Source organism: Atractosteus spatula, chromosome 2, assembly GCF_055471065.1.
Source record: "Atractosteus spatula isolate fAtrSpa1 chromosome 2, fAtrSpa1.hap1, whole genome shotgun sequence".
Classification (NCBI taxonomy): Eukaryota; Metazoa; Chordata; class Actinopteri; order Semionotiformes; family Lepisosteidae; genus Atractosteus; species Atractosteus spatula.
This window is the reverse complement of record NC_142707.1, coordinates 12395724-12420583: the sequence shown is the minus strand read 5'-3', so window position 1 is coordinate 12420583 and position 24860 is coordinate 12395724. Positions and strand designations below refer to the sequence as shown.

The 24860-nt window shown below is 50.3% G+C and overlaps 1 protein-coding gene across 2 annotated transcripts; it reads right to left on the bottom strand.

Annotated features, from left to right (window-relative positions):
* Positions 1-291: 291 nt before the first annotated feature.
* acsl2 (acyl-CoA synthetase long chain family member 2) lies at positions 292-24860 on the bottom strand. Of its 2 annotated transcripts, XM_088929276.1 has the most exons (21): positions 24743-24860; positions 15271-15475; positions 14290-14404; positions 13602-13666; positions 13370-13471; positions 12828-12927; positions 12108-12286; positions 11777-11809; positions 10217-10268; positions 9933-10006; positions 9750-9827; positions 9376-9510; positions 8845-8979; positions 8348-8443; positions 7317-7389; positions 6203-6291; positions 5712-5828; positions 4375-4518; positions 3669-3770; positions 3226-3297; positions 292-2651 (listed from the first exon to the last, which is right to left on the bottom strand). In XM_088929276.1, exons 2-21 carry the CDS (start codon positions 15463-15465, stop codon positions 2511-2513), a joined length of 2097 nt encoding a protein of 698 aa, XP_088785402.1. In that variant the 5' UTR covers positions 15466-15475; positions 24743-24860; the 3' UTR covers positions 292-2510. The 2 variants fall into 2 exon arrangements, with proteins under 2 accessions (XP_088785402.1, XP_088785411.1); XM_088929285.1 differs by lacking the exon at positions 8348-8443.

The following is a 24860-nucleotide window of genomic DNA, read 5'->3' as shown; positions in this document are numbered from 1 at the left end:
AACTATCATTTAATAGTGGTTCGAAAATCTTTTAACATTAGACTATCCCAGTATGCTTGGAATAAAACATTTACAATACGTTTATAAATGTTATCTGCGTACTCAACGATAGTATTTTCTGTTTTTATTTAAGCAGAAAACACGTCGAGCCAAAACCGCAGCAGCTGGTGGCGTGACGTAAAATTTATTTTACATCGTAGTAGTGCCATCTTGCGGTGCAATGGGAGAACTACAGTCACGGCTTGGCCATGGCGAATCTTGTATAAAAAAACATTACTCAAACCAAAATACAGATTTGTCTACGTGAATGACACTTTTTATTCGTTTTTTATCATTCAATTAATGTCAAGAGGCACAGAAAAGTGTACAGTTGCCGCAGAAAGTAACGCCCTGGTAACGTAATGCGTTCAATGGGCTAAAACCCCTGATTTGTAACTTACTGCACGTTCTTATGTTCCGTCAACAGAGAGAGAAAGGGGTCTGGTTTCCGAAGATGTTTTATCTAACTCTGTGTTAGGGGAAAAAAAAAACTTGTATTAAACTCCAGATCAAGAAAAAACAGTCCCTACGGTCTGCAGGATTAGTGTACACATGGTGTCAATGACAGCTTGCCTCTCCTCTCAGTATTTACAGCATAAGGCGCTGCTCACCAGCTCATTTACAAGCCACGCATTATACAGGTCGACACTGCTGTTAGGGTTATGTGGGCACCTGCTGGTTAACTACATTTTCTCCATTACCTACGGATTTATCTTCTCGTGAGTTTCTGGGGCCTGTGAAAATGAGAGATGGCTTCTGCTGTGTTATCATCCCGTCCCTCCCCAGCAGTGAGATACTCTGACCCCTCCTATTTCAAGCACAGCACCCAGATCTGTGGGGAGGAGGAGGCCAAGTACTGGCCTCGTTTCCCCAAACAGCTTCTGTAACTGAGGTGGCCCGTCGAGCTTGAACTTGTGTCTCTAACCCTGACAAAGAGAGCCATCCAGACTCAAGCCACATCTGGAGTCAACCTCCCCACACAGATCTATCGCTGGGGGACAGACGGGGCACTAGGAGTGCCCTTGTTGGGGAGCCCTACTGGATTAATGGGTAGAGGTACTCGGTCCGTGATCCAGACCTCATACGTCCCGGGAGGCCGGGTCTGGGATTGCTCAGGCGCAGGGCTCGAGGGATTCGTCAGCCAGGAGGCCGTCTCGGCTCCTGCTGAAACAGACAGCGGCCGCGGGCTAGCAGTGGTGGAGAGAGGGCGGAGCCTCTCACTTGCACGGAGCTGATTGGCTGTTGGGGTGGGTGGAGTCCGGAGGGCCGGTCTGCACCTCCTCGTTTCCCCCCCGTGGGACGGGGGTCGTTGCTCTGGGACGAGAGGGGGTGGGTAGGAAATGAGAAAAGACGAGACTAGGGTGCTGCGTCTCGGGGCTTGGGGACAGCGGGACTCCCCGTTGCCAGTCCTGGAAGGGAAACGGTCCAGCAGGTTCTGGCAGGCTCTCAGAACCACGACCAGCCCAAGACCTCAGGAGGAGGGCCGTTTGTCCGCTCTCCTGCACTGAGGCTAAAGATCCCGCTAAAACACTCCGCTGAGCCGTTGCCCTTGAGGAGTGCCCAGATAAGTGGCCAGACAGTATTGGCCAACGGTCAGAGCAGCTACCACTGGAAGGGAAAGGAGGAGACCCTGCTGTGGAGCAAGGCACTGTCCACTGCTGGTGTCCAGGATACTTGAATCAGTAGCGTTCAGGTATCCAGCACTACTGTGACAACTTCAACTGTCCCCTGCATACCAGCTCAGGATCAGCTTAAAACAGGGGCACAGTCTGGGCATCTGCAGAGGGTTACACAGTTACTGTTCGCCTTATGTCAATAGAGCCTGTACGAAATCTGATTAGGTTTTGAATTTCTGGTGGAACCTCACTTTTGCCTTTCATAGCATGTAGCACTGGGGGGGTCGTCCTAATCTGTCCACACCGTGGTTTTTCTGCTGTACAGATCATTACACTGTACCTGACCTACACAAAACACTCCTCAGAAGCATCTTCAGTGAGAGGGTGATGGGGGTGTCCAGTCCTGGTCCTGGAGTGCTGGTGTGTCTATGGGGTTTCCAGTCTCTTAAAGCAGCAGCAACCTGTAGAGCTCGGAGAAGCTGGCGAACCGGTCCAGTTGAGCCAGTAATGGGCTGATTCAGGACTTTAAGAGCCAGAGTGCAATGAAGTTCTGCAGACACACCAGCTGTCCAGCTCCAGGACCAGGACTGGACAGCTCCACTCTGTGGTGTTCCACAGCATTCCCATGATCCCATGCTGCAGAATGGAGGCCTGTTAGAACAACAGGCAGCCACAGCGAAAGCAAAGCTACAGCATAAATACAACATTCTAGTGAGAGATTCGCCACAGTGAGAGTTCCCAAGGATAACAGCGCGGACTGCAGAAGTGATGGCGCCCCCTCACGGACGGCGAGTGGTCAGTGCTCCGTGGACAGTTTGAGTTGGGTCAGGTGGTCTCCGGGCACGGAGAGAGAGCCTACACTGCCGTCTTGGCGTACAGCTGGCGGATCTGCTCCTGGAAGGCGCGGCGGATGTCGACGCGGCGAGTCTTCAGCGTGGGCGTCAGGAGACCGTTAGACACGCTGAACATCTCCGGGTGCAGGTACAGGTCCTTGACCTGAGAGACAGGGAGGAAGAGGAGTGAGAGAAACAAAGGGTGGAGGAAGGAGGGAGGAAGAGGAGAGAGACCGGGTGCAGAGAGAAGGAGGAGGAGGAGGAGGAGAGAGACAGGGTGCAGGGAGGAGGAGGAGGAGGAGGAGAGAGACAGGGTGCAGGGAGGAGGAGGAGGAGGAGGAGGAGAGAGACAGGGTGCAGGGAGGAGGAGGAGGAGGAGGAGGAGAGAGACAGGGTGCAGGGAGGAGGAGGAGGAGGAGGAGGAGGAGAGAGACAGGGTGCAGTGAGGAGGAGGAAGAGGAGGAGGAGGAGGAGAGAGACAGGGTGCAGGGAGGAGGAGGAGGATGAGGAGGAGAGAGACAGGGTGCAGGGAGGAGAAGGAGGAGGAGGAGGAGAGAGACAGGGTGCAGGGAAGAGAAGGAGGAGGAGGAAGAGCAGGGAGGCCAGAGAGAAAATGCAGTCGCAGTATCCCCCAGGAGAAGGGACAAGCAGTGAGAGTGAAGCCTCTGAGACATAGTGAGAATGGGACAGGACTCCCAGCAGAGAGGGGCCTCGGAGACAGACCCTGTGCCACACACCTGCTCGAACGACTTCAGACCGGCCTCCTTCCCAATCACCGTCATGTCCTCCAGCACAGCCTTCTTCACATCCTGAGGGGCGACAACGAGACGCAGAGTCACCCAGTTAGGGTGTGGAGTACCCCGAGGGGATAGGAGCACTGAGGGGGAGGGCAGGGGGGCAATCCGAAAGACACACAGGGATGCATTCTCGAGAACTGCTCTAACAGAAAGAAATTTGGCGGGGTGATTTTTGTCATTTTATTTTTTGCTATTTATGCGAGTTCAAAACCCTCTGACCACATTCAAAAGGTATTGAATTCACTCAATTTTGACTTTTGAGATGTGAAACCCCCATTCTGTGTGTTATTGTTTTGCTAAAAAAAGATAAAAAGACAAACACACATCCACATGTGGCCTGAAGTGATATTGTGTGCTGCGCAGGGAGCTGGACGTTTGCTTACCGGATTCCTGCAGAGCTCCTCGTAAGATCCCACAATGCCCCTCTCTCTAGCCCAGTCAGTGAACACTTCCGGGTCAGGCACCACAATGCCAACCAGGTGAGACTGGGGACAGGAAGCACAGAGAAGGAGCCGTGACTGATATGCTTTAGAAGTCATATTACTGTATAGGAGACTTTCACTATACAAAATCCTCATTTAATGTTATTTTATGTATTGTTCCTTTGATCACAGTCAGAGTGAGTCTGTGTGCAGGCTGTAGTGTTTGAACTAGTGCCAGTACAGGCTATGTCATTCCTTACCACTGAAATCCCAAGCCCAATTAATCCTCCAGTAAGTAATTGAGCCACCAAGGGACAATTAATAAGATAAAGTATGGATTTGCTCCTAGACCAGTCGATGGCCATGTAGGAAGAGCCAAGATGAATGTGCAAGTTGTCTGTAAGCATGCTTGTGTGCCCGGGAGCGGATCCCCGTTGGTGAATGCGAGCGTGCCCGTGAGAGGATCTCCGTCGGTGAACACGAGTGCCCGCGAGCAGATCTCCATCAGTGAACGCGAACATGTGCTCACGTGTGTCCAGGATCCGTTAGTGAAAGCGAGTGTTCATGAGCATGTCTGTGTCTACGAGCGTGTCCCTGTTAGAGAAAACGAGTAAGTGCATTGTTGTGTATGTGTGTGAGCGTGACAGCGCATGCTCGAGCTGCATACCTGCAGGCTGTCCCCATGCACGAACACCTGCAGCACAGGGGCGCTGCGAATGTAGACGTTCTCGATCTTCTCGGGCGCGATGTACTCTCCCTGGGACAGCTTGAAAATGTGCTTCTTCCTGTCAATGATCTGCAGGGCACCGTTCTGAGAGAGGGAGAATTTAACCCATGTTTCACTCAGGATTCCTTCTGTGGTCATTACCTGTGATGTACGCTAGGCACTGCTGTGTCTGTGATGAGATAAAACACCAGGATCTGGAGCTGAGAGTAACTGGGAAAGTGTGTTTAATGAGTCTGTCAGTTAGTAAATCATTCTGAATGTCTATCAGCCCTTCAGTGAGTCAGTCTGTTCTTCCTTCTGTCAGTGAGTTGGTCGGTGGGTCACTCTCTTGGCCAGTCTGTCCGTCAGTCTTCTGGTCTATCATTGGGTCAGCCTGTTGGTCAGTCTGTCCTTCAGTGGGTCAGTCTGCTGGTCCATCACTGGATTCGTCGGTGGGTCGGTCAGTGGGTCAGTCTGTCTTTCAGTGGATCAGTCTGTAGATAAGTCTGTTCTAGGTTTTGAGTTTTAGGCAAGTCTGTCCTTCACTCAGTCATTCTGGTGGTCTGTCAGTGGGTCAGTCTGTTCTTCAGTGGGTCATTCTGGTGGGTCTGTTAGTGGGTCAGTCTGTTCTTCAGTGGGTCGGTCTGTTCTTCAGTCTGCCCTTCGATGGATCAGTCTGCTGGATTCGTCAGTGGGTTTTTCAGAGTGTCAGCCTGTCCATCTGTCATTCAGCCTGGTGGGTCTGTCAGTGGGTCAGTCTGTCCATCAGTCATTCAGCCTGGTGGGTCTGTCAGTGGGTCAGTCTGTCCATCAGTCATTCAGCCTGGTGGGTCTGTCAGTGGGTCAGTCTGTCCATCAGTCATTCAGCCTGGTGGGTCTGTCAGTGGGTCAGTCTGTCCATCAGTCATTCAGCCTGGTGGGTCTGTCAGTGGGTCAGTCTGTCCTTCAGTCATTCAGCCTGGTGGGTCTGTCAGTGGGTCAGTCTGTCCATCAGTCATTCAGCCTGGTGGGTCTGTCAGTGGGTCAGTCTGTCCATCAGTCATTCAGCCTGGTGGGTCTGTCAGTGGGTCAGTCTGTCCATCAGTCATTCAGCCTGGTGGGTCTGTCAGTGGGTCAGTCTGTCCATCAGTCATTCAGCCTGGTGGGTCTGTCAGTGGGTCAGTCTGTCCATCAGTCATTCAGCCTGGTGGGTCTGTCAGTGGGTCAGTCTGTCCTTCAGTCATTCAGCCTGGTGGGTCTGTCAGTGGGTCAGTCTGTACTTCAGTGGGTCAAGCAGAGGGTCAGCCAATATTTCTTACCGGGAGCCACTTGCCGACGTCCCCGGTGTGCAGCCAGCCCTCGGGGTCCAGCGCCTCTGCTGTGCGTTCGGCGTCACGCAGATAGCCTCGGAACACACTGTGGCCCTTGATACAGATCTAGACAGAGAGCGCTTTCTTACTGTTCCACCTGCACGAGAGCCCATTCACAGCTTCCCTGCCTGAATCGTCCCTGGCACTCGAGCACTCTTGCCCTAAATCCCAAGTGGTCCTCTTTCTGTAGGGGGCGCTGGATCTGGGCCTCCAGCAAACAAGTCAATAAACTATTGGACAGTAAGACCTACTGAAGCAGCTCCAGTACTGTGTCATCTCTCAGAACAACTGATCCCTCTTTAAACACGAGGAGCTTGTCTGAGTAAGGATCTTATCACTTGGATTCTGAGATAAGCTCGGAGTACAGTTCCCTTTTGCTTATTAACTTTTCCCTTTTGCCCACATCCTTTTCCTCTGTCTTCCTTCTCTCTATCTCTCACCTCTCCTTCTCCATTGTGGGAGTAGTAGCTCATCTCAGGGATGTCGGCGACCTTCACCATAGCACACGGTAGTGGGGCGCCAACGTGACCTGGAATACAGACAGAGCTGAGACAGAGACAGACACGCAGAGGCGCGCAGACAGACTGAGAGACAGAGACAGGCGTGCAGACAGACTGAGACAGACACGCAGAGGCGCGCAGACAGACTGAGAGACAGAGACAGGCGTGCAGACGGACAGAGAGACAGAGACAGAGACAGGCGTGCAGACGGACAGAGAGACAGAGAGACAGAGACAGGCGTGCAGACAGACAGAGAGACAGAGACAGGCGTGCAGACAGACAGAGAGACAGAGACAGGCGTGCAGACAGACAGAGACAGAGACAGACACGCACAGGCATGAAGACAGAGAGACAGAGAGACAGAGAGACAGAGAGACAGACACAGACAAGCAGATGAACACCTGAGACAGACAGATAGCACAAATGGACATAAATTGACACAAAGGCATATAAGGAAGATACTGTATGGTACAGAACAGACAGAAAAGTGTAGATTGAAAATAATTGAATGAAGTTCTGCCATAATAACTGCGGCAAATGTAAGGATGATCCTGTTCTAGGTTTTTAGTTTTAGGCAAGACACTATCTGGTACATGGAGAAGGAGAGTGGAGCCTGTGGTTGGAGTGTTGCAAAATTTATTAACCAGAGGGAATCATATATTTTAGAACATTCTCATGTGTCATCAAGACTTCAAGTGCAGTTTTAGAAATGGATTTTCTCTTTGTACCTTTTTTACAGGTGACTCTGAGATAGCATGAAACACGACCCAAAGTCATTCTGCATGTTTGGATGCAGTTATTTTGTATTCTTCGTTCTGATCGAATCAAAGGCTCAGGAGCACTTTCAAGATCACTTTGACTCCACCGTCATTCCAGGAAATAAAGGACAGGAGATTTTTATTTCAAAATTAACTTCTACTTTAAATGACAATTCCCTGACGCCTGAGGCTAAACAGTGCTGAGTACCCAGAGGAGTGACATTTTTCACTATGGGCCCTGTCACACAAAGAGACACAGGAAGCTTCAATAACACAGCTCCCTGCTCTGCTCTCACCTGCAGTCCAGTCTCCTGGCATGGAGAATGTGCAGCCAGCTGTGCACTCTGTCTGCCCATAACCCTCGAAGATCTGCACAAGACAAGAGTTTACACACCCCCCGCTCTCACCCTACTCAGAGATGGATTTAGACAAGCAAAAACTGTAGGGTGGAAGACAGGGACAAAGCAGGAGAGGGCAGCACATTTTGTCAGAGGAGGAGAAAGGAGGGATTTTCTCATTTTGTCCACCTGAAAAAAATTCCCAGGAGTATATAGGGCGCCTCAGAGTACCAACATCTCCAAACAGCACTTCAACTATTGACTCTAACCAAGAACACAAACTGACTTTGACTTTGACACTCCCCCCCCTGAGAGTGCTGTGAAGCTACACCCATTGGTCAAAATATACTGACGGAAAAAAAGAAATGCAACATTTTTTGGAATGAGAATACTACAGTTATAGCTTATGTACTTTCACAAAAAGTTGTCAATTTGTTTTAACCAGGGAAGGTGATGGGTGGCTGTTTCATGCTCCTCAATTCAAATCAAGGCAAAGACAACATCCATACAAGAACTGAGAGGCTCATCAGGTTAGGGTTAGGTAGAATTAAGCATGTGATTTGGTCCATCACATAGACACCCTCAGTATTGCTGGTCTCCACTTGCATAGCTGGGTGGACTGGAGTAAAAGGAGTAAAACACCTCACTGAAGGGTATAACAGCAGTGTCTGCAGTGAGGACTCAAACCCGCAACATGTCAGTCATACGTCTGGAGGCTTGCCCACTACACTATGCCAACCCCACCACTAACACCTATCTGTTAATAAGAAACCTGTCATCCTTCTGTGAAGGATATCTCTTGCAAATATTTGCTGTCTGCATAATAATGAAGAAACCACGTGTTTACACAGCTGGGAACTTGTGCATCTTCAGTGAGCATCTTATTTGGTGAAACAGATGCACACTAGATCCCAGCAGAGGGATGGAGGAGGGTGAGGAAGAAAGGCAGACAGAAAGAGAGAGAGAGAGATGTGAGGGAACATTCTCACCAGGCAGCCCAGCGTGGCACGGAGGAAGGAGAGGACGGTGGGGGAGATGGGTGCCGACGCCGTCAGGATAAACCGCAGGTTCCCGCCCAGACTGGCCTGGATGGACACACGACTGTAACTTGCAGAGTACAGGCATGAACACTGTCTGGCCATGGTGCTATCCTGTGGACTAAAGTGTGTTGAAAGCTCCAGCTGTCTGCTTTAATGATGACATGACCTTCTCTGAGCTTTGTCTCCTTGGTATGAGTCTGCAGCCCAGTGATTCGTTCCCACAGCACAGGCGATCAGCCAATCAGCTGCTTCAGGTGGCCCATTGGGCCCATTGGACTCTAATCAGCCACTGTGGACTCTGCTCCATGAGTAGGTCTTCACAAAAGCCTGTGAATCAAATCTTTGCTGCTCTGTGTTCTTCGCATTTCACATTCGTTGTGCTTTTGTTTTGGCATATCGGTGAGCAGTAAGTGTGTTTCGACTCCTTAAGAAGGCTGCAGACCGACCTGGATCTTGTTGAAGATCAGCCTGTCCCAGACGCTGTTGTTCCGCACCACCCCGCTGCTCAGCTCAGCCTGCTTCCTCCTCACGGCGTAGTGCAGCAGTGCTCGCTTCAGAGGGGAGCTCACCGAGGCCAGGATCTGGCACACACATACACAACATGGTCCATCAACAGCTCTGCCAATCCGTCCATCAGTGTGCCAGTCAGCCAGCCCGGGTCCCAGCTGGTTAGTGAACAATCAGTCAGTTACAGTCTCACATTTCCAATGTGCAATCATCTCAGGACCCTACCCAGTGAGTGTCCAAACCAGTATACCCATCAGTCAAGCAGTGTGCAATCATCTCAGGACCCTACCAGTGAGTGTGCCAGTCAGTATACCCATCAGTCAGGCAGTGTGCAATCATCCCAGGACTCTACCAGTGAGTGTGCCAGTCAGTATACCCATCAGTCAGGCAGTGTGCAATCATCTCAGGACCCTACCCAGTCAGTGTGCAAACCAGTATAGCCATCAGTCAGGCAGTGTGCACAGGCTCACCTTGTCATAGATGCGGTTGAGAAGTCTGGGCACCACGGGAAAGAAGGTGGGCCGCAGGGTCTTGATGTCATCCATCAGCAGGGAAAGGTCTCCCTGATAGAAGCCCACTCTCGCACCATGGCAGAACATCGACACCTGAGACAGAGAGAGGGGAAGGAGAGGAGATCAAGTCATTCAGCCCCTGAGGGACCAGCAGTCTTCTTCTTATGTTGAGTCTTATTGTCTTCATATTCTTGAACGACAGTCAAAAGAAGGGATGATGGGATGGAGGAGTTGCTCATGGGGACATGCAGCGTGACCATTGGTCCAACAGCAGAATTGAGCACATCACACAACTGCAGTGCACCATGGGTAGATGCAGCCAGGGTCCTTACCTGGATCATGCGCTCAAACATGTGAGCCAGCGGCAGGTAGGATATGGAGATGTCCTCCTGGCGGATGACAAATGATCCCTGGAGGGGAGAGAGATACACTGGGGAGTGAGCTCTTCACAAGCTGCCTGGGCTTTTGAGATGCCTGAAGAATGGTGTAGACTGAGAGGAGCCAGAGAGACTTACTTCCAGGATCTTGATGACAGAGGAGGTGTTGGAAGCAATATTGCCATGAGTGATCATGGCTCCCTTAGGCTTCCCTAAGAGACAGACAGAGCTCGGTATAGGATCCTGTGCCAGGAAAGGCATATACTCATCCACAACAGACACTATTTACCCATTTACTTCATCGACGCAGTCTCACACCCACACTCCACACGCCCTCCTCCACAGACGCACAGACGCACAGACGCACAGACGCACAGACGCACAGACGCACAGACGCACAGACGCACACCCCTGGGCCATACCTGTGGTACCGCTGGTGAAGCACACCACTGCCAGGTCCTCCGGCTTGGGCGGCTGCAAGAGAGACAGATGGGCACACACAATGACGCACACTGCCAGGCACACAGACACACGTGCACACACAGACACACAATGATAGAGACAGATGGGCACACACACAGGCACATTGAGGAAGTGACACACTGGCACCTGGAGAGACGCAGATATGCAGTGACACACACATGATACACAGAAGGGAAGTGACACACAGACAGAGAGAGAATGGTACACACAATAACAACCCAGCCACTCAATGCTGCAGATCAGAACTGCACTTTTCAATTGAGCACACAATTTCTGTTCTTTGCTAATTAAAAACATTCTGAAGGAACTAACAGATTAGTGCTTTATCTAGCAGTTCTTATCATGCTAGAAAGTCCACAGTACCACATCCATCTTCACAAATGTATATTGCTCCATCCTGCTAGCGCCATTACAAGAATGTTTTCACAGCTAAGAGCCCCCCACTCCCCCAGCTCCCTTTGACAGCTATTACGATCTGTCTAGGCGTCAGGATTTCAAAGCTTTTCAAGCGGCTGGAAGGAGATGAAATGCACCTGTTTAAAGCTTTTAGTCACAGCAATAATTATGCCTTTATAGGTGTGGAAACCATGTTGAAATTAAACATGTCACTCAAGAAAAGGACTGAAAGGAAGCCATTCAGAAACATCTGTTATCTGGCACAGCTCTGCTTGTCAGCCCATCTGTTTCTTATTCTTGCACAGCCATACGTGTCGAAGGGAAGGCACAGCCCAGATGATAGAAGTGTAGGCTCTCAGGAGCCTGACGAGACACAGATGTTGCCCTGATAAAGTCAACCAAGGATTTGCTGGACAGCTCTGGATTTGCTCGTCAGCTCTTGCAAGGCTGCTTGGAGAATCTCGGCCTGTTTGCTAACAATGGGGCTCAGTGACAGTAAGACACCTGAGGGTAGTAGTCAAGCCCTTCAGAGATCCTGTAATTAAAGCAAGAGTTGACTTCCGGGGAAAACTGTGCTATTTCCACAGAGATCAAACTGGCTGAGTTCAATTTAGGAAAAACAAGAGAAGCTGCTCTACACAAAGGGTGGTAGATGCCTGTGACAAGTTACCTACTCAAGCCGCGCTGTTGCACTTGATTCACAGTGACCCTTTAAGAACAGCTGGCTGAGGTACCAGCAGGAAAATGAGCTGGTCATGTCTGTAACCTTGTGTTCGTAACAGCAGGAGACTACAGACTCCAGATCTCCTTCACACAGCTGGGGAAACGAGCAGCAACTTGAACAGAAGTCAGAATTTCACCGTTACTTGTCACTGTGTTCCCTCCCATCTGAGCAAACCTGTTTTTTCAAACCAACCATCCTGTCGTTCTAAAAACCCATCACCAAACTCTGTCTCTCTCTCTGTCTCTATCTCCTTCTCATTCCATCGCTCTCCTCTTTTTCTGTCTGGAAAACCAGCTGGCAACCACATGTCTCTCTGATTCCTCCTCCACCACATCCGTCTTCATGCTGGAGGGATGAAGACCCAGAGGGAGAGACTCACCACAGGCTCCTTGAGATTCTGTCGCCCCAGCTCCTGTAACAAAGCAGTGACAGATGATCGCACTGGCAAAGTTCATACACTAGCTGTACCGCTTCCCATAAGAAGAAGATCTAGAAGAGATTACAACCAAACACAGCCGAAAGGAGCTGGAGTCACCACCCAGCTTCATCTGATAGATTACTGTAGATGTACTGTAGTTAGACCTAACAGAAGAAGTACCTGTGCCTGAAGATCAATGTTTATGGGTTTGTGTTGCTGTTGAAGAAAGACTGATTAATACAACAAGAGTGACAGGACAAAGAATCACGAGGACACACTCCCTCTGACTCACCATCAGCTCGCTGAACTGCAGTATCTCTACGCCACACTTTCTAGCTCTCTCCAGCAGGGCGGCGCTGCAGGGCGTCATCAGCACAATGCTGCCCAGCAAAGGTGTCAGGCTCTGCTCCTTATGGGATAACAGAGACTCTGCCTTCTCTGGCTTGTCGCAGATCACCATGGTGATCTCAGCTGAGGGTGTGGCCAGACAGAGGAGTCATTGTGAGAAAGTGCATATTGTATATTGTACAGTAAATCTATATGGTTTTTAATATTCTATTCACCACTATACCACTCAGTAATGTATTGAGCTTTTTTTCCCTCTTGCCAGTAAAGCTCATTAATCGTGCTATGCTAATAACTGTATTATATGACATTTTCTTTGTTTTAAGCAAAGTGGCCAAATTCAACACCATTCCCACTGCTGACTTTAACATCATTGATTGGTCAATTACTAAAAATCATTAAAAGCAGCAATTCATTAAATAGGTTTCAGACTGACAGCAAACAGCTGTTTCATTTCCTAGCAGCTCCCCATTTGCAAAAGAGTGCATCTGAATCCAGCAACAATATTAACAACGATCTTCTGCAATTTAGAGTAAATCCCAACCGAGCAATCGATTAGATCACGTTCAATGGACTTTGGTCACAACAGAAATCCCCAGACCCTTGTTTTCTGACGCTGTGTTTACTGACAGGTGTGTCATGTTCTGCATCAGAGTGGCGTTCTCACCAATGTTGAGGATGTGTACCATGGCCTCCTGCCCCAGGGTGTCATACAGTGGGACAACAGCCATGGAGAAAGAGTAACAAGCCAGCTCCGCAATCACCCACTGTGGACAGTAGGGGGAGACACTGAGTTTATCATCACACACACTAACCCAGGACAACACATGGTCTTTTAGCTCTCTGGAGTTCTCTTTTCCCTTCCCTTTGTCTCTAAAGCCTGGCACAGTATGACCTACCATGGGTGCCAAGGGGCAACCCAGTGTCACTGCTGCTGCCTATTCTACAGTTGCTTCCCCCCCATCTCCCTTTACTCTTCCCAAAATGTCAAAACTAATACCCACTGTTGCCACTAGGGGGAGACATAGGCACAGTCTCAATCTCCTTGTTGCTTTATGTTCCCTAACATTTTAGCACACTATTACTCTTTACAACGAGTTTATCTTTTTGACAAGATTTGTCATGACTAAAGAGTTTCTCTTCCCAGGCAGAACTATCCAATTGTATAATATATTTTTTTAAAATTTCAGTTCCAGATAGAAGGGTTACCTCTGGCCTGTTCTGAGCAAAGATGCCGATGAACTGCTGAGGGTTGGGCTGACAGCCTCGCGCCAACAGCCCTGAGCCCAGGGCCTGTGCCTGCTCACACACCTGACACACAGAGAGAGGAAACACTGTCACTGTGCCACAGCCAGGTGCGATCACTGCTCTCACACATCTCAGGGTCGGGGAGAGAGGGAGCAGCCACTTTAACAGACAGGCAGCACAGCCCCACACTCACCTCTCTGTAGGAGATCCACTTGTACGGCTCACTGGGCTTCCTGAACCCCAGACACGGTCCGTCCCCTGGACACACACACACACTGTCAGACACGGCTCGGCTCAGCACAGAACAGCACAAGAGAGAACACTATCGCACGGCTCGGCACAGGATAGCACCATAACAGAGCACAAAACAGCATAGCAGGGCTTGGTACAGAGGGTACAGCACAACAGAAAATAGTACAGCATGACTTGTCACAGTACAGCATGGCGTGGCACAGTACATCACAGTAGAATAACTGCTACAGCAGAGAACACAACACAGTGCAGAATAACTTCACTGAATCATTCTTCACCCCATATTCCATCCAGGTCCAGTCCAGAGCAGATTTGGCCCCTAAATCAGGAGTAAAACTGATGATAATACTGTAGGTAACAGCCATCACTTTTAATTTTTTAGCTGATGTCACTTATGACAGAACAGTGACACAAGAAAGAAATCCTCCTTTTGTTGAAAACATGCACATTGTTTACTCGGTACTTCCTACTCATCCATCAGCAAATTTGAACATCAGATCTTCTCTGCCTGGAGCTGGTATGAAAATATTCTGGCAGGAATAAATACTACCAGCGCAGAGCTGCACAAAGCACTGTATGAAATACTAGGCAAGACTGCAGGCTGTTACAAAGTGCAGTCCGTCACTAACCTGAGACTCTAAGGCCTCTCTGGAACATCTCGTAAGCCGTCCTCGTGTCCTCATAATAAAACTCCAGCAGCATCTCGTCCTGCAGCAGTGCCGAGCGCCGACAGCTGGGGTCCCCCTGAAACATCCCGCACAGACCTCCCAGTCAGGATCCCAGGAACACACAAACACACACCCATAGCCCTGGAACATCCGACACAATTGCCAAAACGCAGCTGTATTCCTTCTAAAACTTCCAGGCATGGATGTCTGAGATCTGTCAGTTGGCGCTTGACCGGCCACACCGAGCCAGGTTACCTCATCTGCACCACTAGAACGGTTTTGGACCACTGCCCACGAGAGGGATGCAGATGCTCAGCAGGGCATCACTACAGCAGTACTCCTGGAGAACGCAGTCAAGGCAGATGTTTCTTGGGCTCGGGAGTGTATTGGATACTTACGATAACCTGCCAAGATCTGCTAACACTGTGACCAGTTACAGTAAGGAATGCAGGGTTTGGGGGCCTTGTACAGTAGAGATCACTGCAAGACCAGACTGCCCACCCCTAAATTGACTGGAAATTCACTATTGTGATAATAATCCCTATTCTTCCACCTATTACACTGTGTTGAATTGTTTTTTTTGCTCACAGGACCACATAAATACACCTTGTTCTCCCTTACCTTGTACGAGATCAGATCAGATCATTTTATTAGCCATTTACCATTTCTTGCACTAGGAATTTGTCTTTTTGCATACCCCAACTTGCTCTCCATGAGACACACAGACAGGGAGAGAGAAGCTTGGGGTCAGAGCGCAGGGTCAGCCATTTATACAGCGCCCCTGGAGCAGCTGGGGTCCAGGGCCTTGCTCAGGGGCGACAACAGAGTAGGATTCCTCTGCCGGCTGTGGGATACAAACCGGGCACCTTCTAGCCACAGGCGCAGATCCTGAGCCACAGAGGCACCGCTCCAGAACCGCTTTTCAGAATCAGCCCCCCTCACCTGGACAGGTACGGACTGCGCGTGCAGGTCGCAGGGGGGCCGGATGGGCCGCGGTCGGGTGGCCAGCCAGTAGGCGGTGAGGGAGGCCAGGGCGCCCAGCCCCAGCAGGGAGGAGGGGGAGAGGGAGGGCAGGAGCCGGCGCAGCTCCTCCACGTCGGGCAGCCGCAGGGACCGCAGCCACTCCTGGAACTGCATGGAGCCGCCGCTGTGAGGGAGACCAGAAGGATGGGCCTTAAAAACTGCGCAGGCTTTCTGCGATCCCCGCTGTTTTACTGCGCCGTTCATTTGTTTTCGCAACTGAATTTTTTATTAGTTTTCCTTTCCGTTCGCAAGCCCACCAACAAAAACAAGTTACAAAGGATTTCTAAAACACTCTTGTGTACGCATACTTGAAGATATCGTACAACGAATTCTCACGAAAGTACATTTTCACTAGAAATACAAATGAAATCATTGAGCACCATTCATTTCAATGGTATTACACACAAACCTATTGAGAAAAACAACAAAAAAAAACACACAAGATAAACAGATGAGCTTAATAATATTGCTGTGATCTACCGGAGTCTTAATTTTCCATACTTTCTATTTCCTTGGGGGAAGAACTGTTCTGATACCTATGGTTACTACTGCTATTCTCCATCGAGATTTAAGTTATACTAATTTGTCCCATGGTCCCTCTACCTCGTCTGTAAACCGTGAGGTTTAAGACGAGACTGGGCTTTGACATTTCTCATAGGAGTGCGGAACTGACGACGGCAGACTGGGCTCAGTGGAGCCACCTGGCAGGCTCTCTCTGGTATTACGCCACTGATAGAAAAGACTAGCTGTACTTGGAGAGAGTTTCATCCTACCTTTTCAAATGAAAAAAAAAACAACTTTTTAAAAAAAAATCTATTTCCATGTTCTGTGATGGCATCATGTCAGTCATGCAGATGCTCTTTTTATACAGTCGTATGCAAATATTTGGGCACCCCTGGTCAAACTGCATGTTTCGCTGAACTTCTAAGCGAAAAGACTTTAACACCACCTCTGCAGGGTCCAAACCTAAACATGACGCATTGCTGCACATTTCAATGCACAATGTTATTTGCTGAATTTAACAGATTGAAAAAAAAAACACAGTGAATGTGGCATGTGCAAAAGTTCAGTCAGTGCCTAGCAACACCTCCATGCAGAAATCACAGCTGTCAAATGTTCTTTATACCCAGATAAGAGTCTTGCTGTTCTTGCTGCAGGAATCTTTTCCCACTCTTCCTTGCAGACCTCTACTAGCTCAGAAATATTCTTAGGTCTCCTTGCATGCAGTGCATATTTCCGATCGCCCTACAGATTTTCAATCAGGTTCCAGTCTGGGGACTGTGAAGGCTGTTCCCCAGCCTTAATCTTTTGGTCCAGGAAGAGGTTCATGGTTGATTTTGTGGTATGTTTTGGATTGTTGTTTTGCTGAAATTATCCAACCTTTTTAGCTTCAATTTCTTCAGTGACTGTGGGACATCAACTTCGCGGATTTGTTGATATATAGTCCAATCCGTTCTTCTTTCCACCCGCACAATATTTCCTGCGGCAGTGGCTGCCACACCAACCCCCAGAGCATAACAAATCCATCCCATGCTTGGTCCACAGCACTTCGTTCCAAAACGTTTCTGGCTTATCCAAGTGTTGCTCTGCATACTTCAGACCTTGCCTTTCCTGATGAGGTTGTAGGAAAGGTTCTCTTTTGACGGCTCTTCCATGCAGATCGTTTTTGTGGAGGCCACACTGTACTGTGGGCCTGCGGAGCACTGCCCCGCTGTCAGCTAAACCTTTCTGCAGGTCCTCTGCAGCGATCTGTGGCTGCCCAAACTTTGGCACATGCCACATTCACTGACTTACTTTTTTTCAATCTATTAAATGAAGCAAATAAGTACAACATTTTGCATGAAGATGTGCAGCAATAAGTCACGTTTGAGCTCGTACCCTGCAGAGGTTGTGTTAACTTCTTTTCGCTTAGAGATTCAGTGAAACCGACAATTTGACCAGGGCTGCCCAGACCTTTGCATGCGAGTGTATCTGATTTGTTTTCAGCTCGAGAGAGGTCAGGAAGATGTGTGAATCTCGGGAGGGGGGGTGCAGAGGGGGGAGGACTCTGATTGGCCGAGGGGGAACAGGCGCTGGGGTTACTGCTGGTTGCTCAGTCGCCACACAATGAGTGCCACCCTGGAGACACGGGCATTGTACTGAGCGGGAGGGGGAGGGAGAGAAGGGGCAGGAGAAGAATAACGATGGAGGAGAGCGAGAGAGCCAGGGACAGGAGTAAACAGAGAGAGGGAGGGAGGGAGGGGTGTGAGACAGGCCCAGCCGGGGTGGTGCGAGAGGGAGGACCAGCACGACATGTCGAACTCCGTCCATTTTCCAGTCATGTCCGGCAGTCTGTCCAGCAGTCTGCTGCCCTGTCAGTACTGGGCTCCCCCCAGGAAATACCGCCCATAGAAAACCTTGTTCATCTTGAGCAGACAAGACTACGGGGGGACCCGATTCAAGTATTCAAAATCCTCAAAGTCCACAGTGAAGCTACAGGTGGAAAGTGCGTGCATTTAAAACAGAAGACACTTTACACAAAGGGGTGCGGGAGTGTGGAACAATCAACCTGCCGTGCTCCTGAAAGACGATACTCTGGCTTATTTTAAGATACGGCTGGATGAGAACCTCAGATCAATTTACTAACCAAACTAGCCAGACTGGCCGGAGGGCCTCCTTCCCGTCTTGCGTTGGAACAGTGAGAAGTGTATCCCATGGGGACCCAGGCAATACGACAGGAGTCTACCAGCCTACCGCCTCCTGCGGCTGATACCGCCGAGACAGCTCAACCCAGGCGATCAATCGCACCCGTGCTGCACCCTTAGTCGAGGGCATACAGCACCTGTCTAACCGGTGAGAGCCCGGAGGTGGATCTCACACACTGTTTCAAACCAGCAGTAAGAACAGAGGGCACTGAGAGATGCTTGTCTTGGAGTAACCCCAGAGAGGGGGTGGGGGCAGTGGGGGAGAGGGGGAGACAGGCCCGGCACTGTGACTGTGCCCTCCAGTGGCATGACAACCTGACAGGCTGCCAAGGAACTCCCGGCCACCCCCTGCCTCTTCCCCCTTCCTTCCTCCAGCAGCTCGGCTTCTCCCATCTTTCCGTGTCTCTCCCCCTCTCTTGCTCTCTCCTTCAGTGTTCAGTCCACAGGGCTTCACTGGCCGGGCCGATGAGTTACAGTGTTGCCAAAGGAGATACAATCAACACGTGTGTACAGCAAAAGCCTCTCACTGGACATTTACGTACTCATTAAACACATAAAATCTTACTGTGGGACAGACTCGTTCTGGCAGGTGTGGGAATTCTGGGATTCGAGTTGTAATTTGGGAGAACAATGTCTAATCCCACCGTATTTTTCGCAGTGGAGAACTGCATCTCTCTCCCTCTCCCTCCCTCTCCCTCTCCCAGCTGGAGCCTGTGAGACCTGTGCTCGCTTCCTCTCCTCCAATCACAGCTCTCCTCCCCTCCCCCAGCGACCTCTCACCCACTTACCCGCCCCCCCTCAACAGGGAGAATAAAGGGTGATGTCACCCTCCTAGTCACTCCACTCTCACGGACCCCCCCCCCCCACCCTGCTCTGGTAACTCTCTTCTCCCATTCAGATCCCTTCAAAGGTGAGCTGAGGCTCTGGCACCAGCAACAGTGTCCCGAGGGAGACACAACAGAGCGCCAATTCAGCTCACACCCCGGCCCCAGATCGACACATCCACAACAGGGCACACTAGGAGCAGATCAAGCCTCCTCTCCCCCACTTCCACAGGATCTTCGATCTTCGAAATTCAGGTTCAAGAGCTTGGCATGGCCCATGATTGACAGGATCGCCCGAGCAACGACTGTTAGTAAACATTTACAAACATGCAGCGCAATTACACAATCTGATCGTCTGAGCAGCTCCCTCGCTGCTCCTCGGGCTGTGACAGGAGATCACCCGCTGGGCGGCAGCTCTGTGGAGTTTCCAGACACGGTCCCGGCGTTTCTCAAGAAAGATGTCAACAAGAACGCAGGCCTACAGCCTGTCTGCCTGTAGAAGCCCTTAGAGTGTCACTGTCTCCCTGTCCTCGCCAAGGGAGCTACAGCTCTCCTGCTCTGCTTTTACAACACCAGCCTCCCTCTCCCTCCGAGCTACAGCTCTACTCCCCTCTTTCTGCAAAAACAGGTGTGCGTTTTCCCTCCCTGACACGCCAGGCAGGGCTGAGCCTGTCCTGAGGAATTCGTGATGGCCCTATTCTGCCTTGGGCTGACAGATTACTACACTGGGTACTCCCTCTGCAGCGCCGTGCTGACTGAAGGATGTTTTTTTCTAGTGTTATTTATTAACCCTGAACATTTGAGATTTTTAGCCAAGGTTTCTACCAAAAAAGAAAAAAAAACCCCACCAAATTAAAAGAAACCATTTAATCCCCCATTCTGGAGATTTCTGAGGCTGGGATTCATTTCCAAGAGTGCTAGCTAACTATCTCCTATTTCACAGCAGGATTTCCAGCTTCAGTGTGGGGTCCCCCCTTCTGTAAACCAGCGGTGTTGATCCCTTCTGCAGACAGAGAGGATCCCCCTCTCCCAACAGGCCGGAATCTGCCCATCCTGTATCCCAGCGGAGAAGACCGTGTGGCTGGCGTTCCGTCACTCCAAGTCAGAAAATCCCAAATTGCAGCAGCCTCCCACAGTGACATTGCAGCAAAGGACCTTTTACACACAGTACTCTGTTCCACTACTGCACAGGGAACCAGATCTGCATTGCTGCTTCTTGAGCGAGAGAGTTTGAAGAGGATCACAGGCCTCTTAGGGTGACAACACTTCCCAGGGGTACTCAAATCCCCCTGCAGTGGGGGTACAGCTCTTTTAGCATGGCAGCGTTAACGTCTACATGGGCCAGGATCAAAGATCAGACCACACATACTGTATGCAAAACGGAGCGCACTGTCATGTGCTGTGGGCTGACACATGAGGGGCTTTCCGAAACCAAGACTAATGAAGACAAATCGCTCTTTTGAGGTGTACTGAATAATGCAGAGCTCTGATCAGCTCAACAGCCCATTTTCATCATGCGATTTTGCCATTTGATTCAGAAATGGCTGTAATATCGACACCTCAGGGCAGCACTGTGGATACACAAAGTAGAGGATTTCTGGGCGTTTAAGCAACACAGTTAAGATTTTGCATGCAGTATCAAGGATCCATGTTTGATCCTGGACCCAGTGACCCCTTAAGTTTAATAAACCATATTATACAAAGGATAATAAAAAAACGATTATAAAAACAACTAAAGGAACAGTTGTATCCGGTTCTCAAGGATTTACATACCTAGAACATAGTACTACTGTCCCTAGGTGATGTTAAATACAGATTCTTGTCGTATTATCCAGCTTCGATGCAGAGACAAAGGAAATGAGGCACAATAGGCATGATACAAAGCAGAAAACGGAGTAGACACAAACACGGCACTGGCTGATATAACTTGTGCGCACTGCACAGGGCATTTGATACAGGGACTCATGCTGACAGTTAATGCTTCATACTGGGTTTGAGAAAGCAGAAGGCAAGATGGGCAACTGCACTAGATTTGGGTGTGCTCGTTCACTTCTGGCCAGCAGCTCTTTAGAATTGCTCTGTTCAGCTAAATATTTGGTAGAGGAAAACAAACTGGTTTACCAGACAAAGCTGTAAATCTGATTACGGGGTGGGGGTGTTTAGCTGGGGAGGGTGCTTTCTGACCCAGAAACCTGGACGTGTCACAGAGGGCCGGGCTCAGCAGGGTACAGACACAGGGCTCGCTGGCTGATCACCGCAAAACACCCTCTTTCCTGCGCTGGGCAGGGGGTGTCTCCACAACACCAAGGGCTCGTCTAACAGCCCCTCTGTCCCCCGAACCGGGCACAGCTGGAGAGGGTAAGAAACAGCTCGAGTCTCTCCAGGCTAGCCCGACACACTAGTCAAGACCAAATTCCTTAATTCCGATGTTGAGGTGGGATTTCTTAAGACTTCTGACTCGTCATATGGCGGAGACAGGGCACAGGGTTCAGCTGAGTCCAAAGGATTTGGGAGAGTAGAGACACAGCCAGGGTACAGACAGAGAAGCGAAGGGGAGAGGTGGCTGATGAGTAGGGGTCAGGGTGCAGGGTTCGAGTACAGTCCCATCACTCTGTGCATCTTCACTATGGCAGGATGGCCTACATTTACAGATGTCTGTAGCCATGCATATGTAAAAGTATGGCACACACAGTCTTATATACAGTAGATACAGTATATCTAGAGCATTATATAGGACCTGCACTACAGCACTGTGTTATAGAGCTGCCAGACATGGAGGACTGGCGGATTGGCAGCCCAGTATGTGATCTCCTGTCACTGTCAGAGAATCAGTGAGCCTCTCAAATATTTGTGTAAAACGTTGCAGGTGTTTTTGTTCATTCTAAGGGATTTGGTGAGTAATTCATCAGTTCTGCCCTTGAGAGAGAGCGAAAGAGATGAAGATAGGTCAGACGGAGGAAGACAGAGGATAAGAAGGGGGTCCAACGGAGCAGAAGAGAGAGAACGAGAAGGGGGTCAGCTTGAGGAGGAAAGAGAGAGAGAAGGGGCTCAGATTGCAGAAGAGAAAGAGGATGGGGCACTCAGGGCTTTCTACACAATAACAAGGCTTTTCAACATCAACCCACTGACAAGAATCTGGCTCCAAATATTTGAAGGTGTAATCCAACCCATTGCCCTGTACGGCAGTGAAGTGTGGGGTCCCCTCACAGACCAGGGGACAAACACCCCATAGAAACTCTGCACACGGAGATCTGTAGAAACATCCTCTATGTGCAGAGAAAAGCTCCTAACAAAACACCAAATTAGGTCAACACCCATTATTGATAAACATACAGAAGAGCGTTATAAAGTATTGGCTACACCTGAAAAGCAGCGACCAAAACTCCTACCACAAGGCCCTGCTGAGCCAAGAGCTGAGCCCAACAAAGAGCCCTCTGAGCCAGCTGGTCTTGAAGCTCACTGACCCGAGCCACACCGACACCAGCCAGCCTCAGGACAGCACTGCTAGAATCAAGCACATCACAGCACAGATCACACGGCAATATCTCACACACTGGGACACACACACAAACACAACAGAAACCCTAAACAGACAATACACTAGACGAATATTTGACCAAGATAAGAAACACCAAAAAGAAACAGACCTTGACGAAGAACAGGCTCAGTTACCAAAATCTGGCCATAGAGGGAGAGAGGACAGGCTGTGCTCCCACTGCCAGCGGGGAGAAATAGAGACAGAGATGCACTTCCTACAGCACTGTGACAAATATTAACTGGGATTAGAGAAACATTCTTCCCCAAATTTACACAGCTAATCCCAGGATTCCCACACCTGCCAGAACCAGAACAACTTCCAATCCTACTGGGAGAGGGAGGAGGGAACTCAGTTGAACCGGCAGCCCAGTATGTGATCTCCTGTCACAGCCTGAGGAACAGTGAGTCTGTCTCCCAGGAATGCTCCATATGCTTATATGTAAATGTCTTAGGATGCGTCTGTAAATGTTGTGTTAAGCGTATTATATGCTTTGGCAATACCGAAATTCACCCGTCATGCCAATAAAGGCGTCTGACTGGAATCGAGTGAGGAGGGGTGAGTGGAGACAGAGAGAGGGGGCGAGACAGCGGTGGGAAGATGTTTGGGGGGTTACGTGAAAGACAGAGGGAGGGGGGAGTGGGGAAGTGAAAGTGAGGTGGAGGCAGGGGGGTGAGGCTCTCAATGGAGAGGGTGTTCTCGAGCTGTGCCTTCTTAACCAAGTGTGAATAACACGCTCACAATGACAGGCCGGGGGGCTGGAGGAAGGGGAAGAAGGGATGTTTCTCTCACGGCATCCAAGTGGGGGTGAGGGATTAACCGTCTGTCTTCCCTGGGCTGCGTTCCGACAGCACACACCCGCACACCCAACGACGCTACGCGCAGCGGGCTGGCTAGGGCCCTGGGCCCCAGGCTGGAGGGTCATGGGTTCGAATCCCTGACGGGGATCTGCCACTGTGCCCTTGAATAAGGTACTTTGCTCAGATTGCTCCAGTAGAGGCCCTGCTGCACGAATGGGTCTCCGGGGTGTCACCGCGGATGGGAACCTATTCTTGACTGACTTGTCGGCTTGAACAACCGATCGGCGGTATGAGAGGAAACAGGCATTTTTCCCGCCTCTAAGCTGTGCAAAGACGTCCAAGCGGAGAATGATGCCGAAACCGGAACTAGCTCTTCAGCCGTGGAAGTCGTATCCACCTCGCTGCGCTAAGAGCTCCGGCGCTTTCCGATGCTCCCGGACGACTGCGGGGTTAATGCGCCGAGACGCGCGGAGCGCTGAATGGAGCCGCTCAGCCGCTGCTCTGTCGCGTGTCTGGGCTCGGGACCTGCCTTCCCCGCAGACAGGAGCTGTCCCACCTGCGGCTCACCTGCCGGGGGCTGTCAGCCCAGTCGCCCGGGAAGCAAGCAGACTAGACCGACAGACTTAACCTTCGCGTGAGGTGCCTTTTCATTTATATACGAGCACTTTTCACCAAGAAGGCCGTTTCATTACACTGTTATCTATAACCCCGCGCGTAGGGTTAAGAGGCAGAGGAAAAAATATCCCGAAGCGACAGCATTAACTTAATCAATACGTGTGACGTAACTCGAATTACCGTAATATTACGATTCACACTCTTGACTCTCTTCAAATCCAAACTTAAAACTCTCCTTGTTACCAGGATCTATGTCCGATTGCCCTACATTCCATCTGGATGCCCGATTCTTTCTTTTACTTCTTATAGTACTTTTTTCCTTTCTTACATCACTCACTACAGCGTCTCTGGGTTTGGAAAAGTGCTTTAATAATAGTAAAGCTATAAAAGTGTGCTCTGTACGCAACGCCTAAACGTATATAAACCGTGGAGTGAGACCCGTTTACAGCAACAGCAGAGCAGAAAAGTTCGAACACCAGAGGGGTCCTGCGCGCTGGAGGGCAGGCGAGTCTCTCAGATAGCTGGGCTGTCTCACCCGGATTCCCGTTCTCCGCGGAGCCGATTTCCCACTCCAGGTGTCGCCCGGCAGCGATGGTGCGGCGAGACACTTGATGCAGCAAACTGCAGGTATATCTCGCTCACAAGCTCATCGACAGCTACGCGCCTCCTTGGCGCAACAAGTTACAACAAGTAACTTTGAAATCCCGTCTTTAGCTGTTCGCCGAGAACGACTGGTACAGAGCCGCGCACCCGAATGCATCACCGCACTATACGTGTCCGCGGACGCGGCGAAATGAGCTTGGCCGCACCGAACAAACTGCTGCTCCACACTGGCCCGGCTTTTTACCGCCCGGCTTCTGTCGCTGCAGCAGCAACAACGAGGGGGTCCTCTCTCCAGCTCTGCGGGAACGGGGAAGGACGGCGGAGTCTTACCTGTGTGTGAGGAGTTGGTGACCCGCGTCTCGCCACAGCCTCCACAGCAAACTTCGCAGTGGAGATGGAATGAGCAGCCACCCGCTTCCACACAGAGTGGAGGGTCTCCCCGTACCCC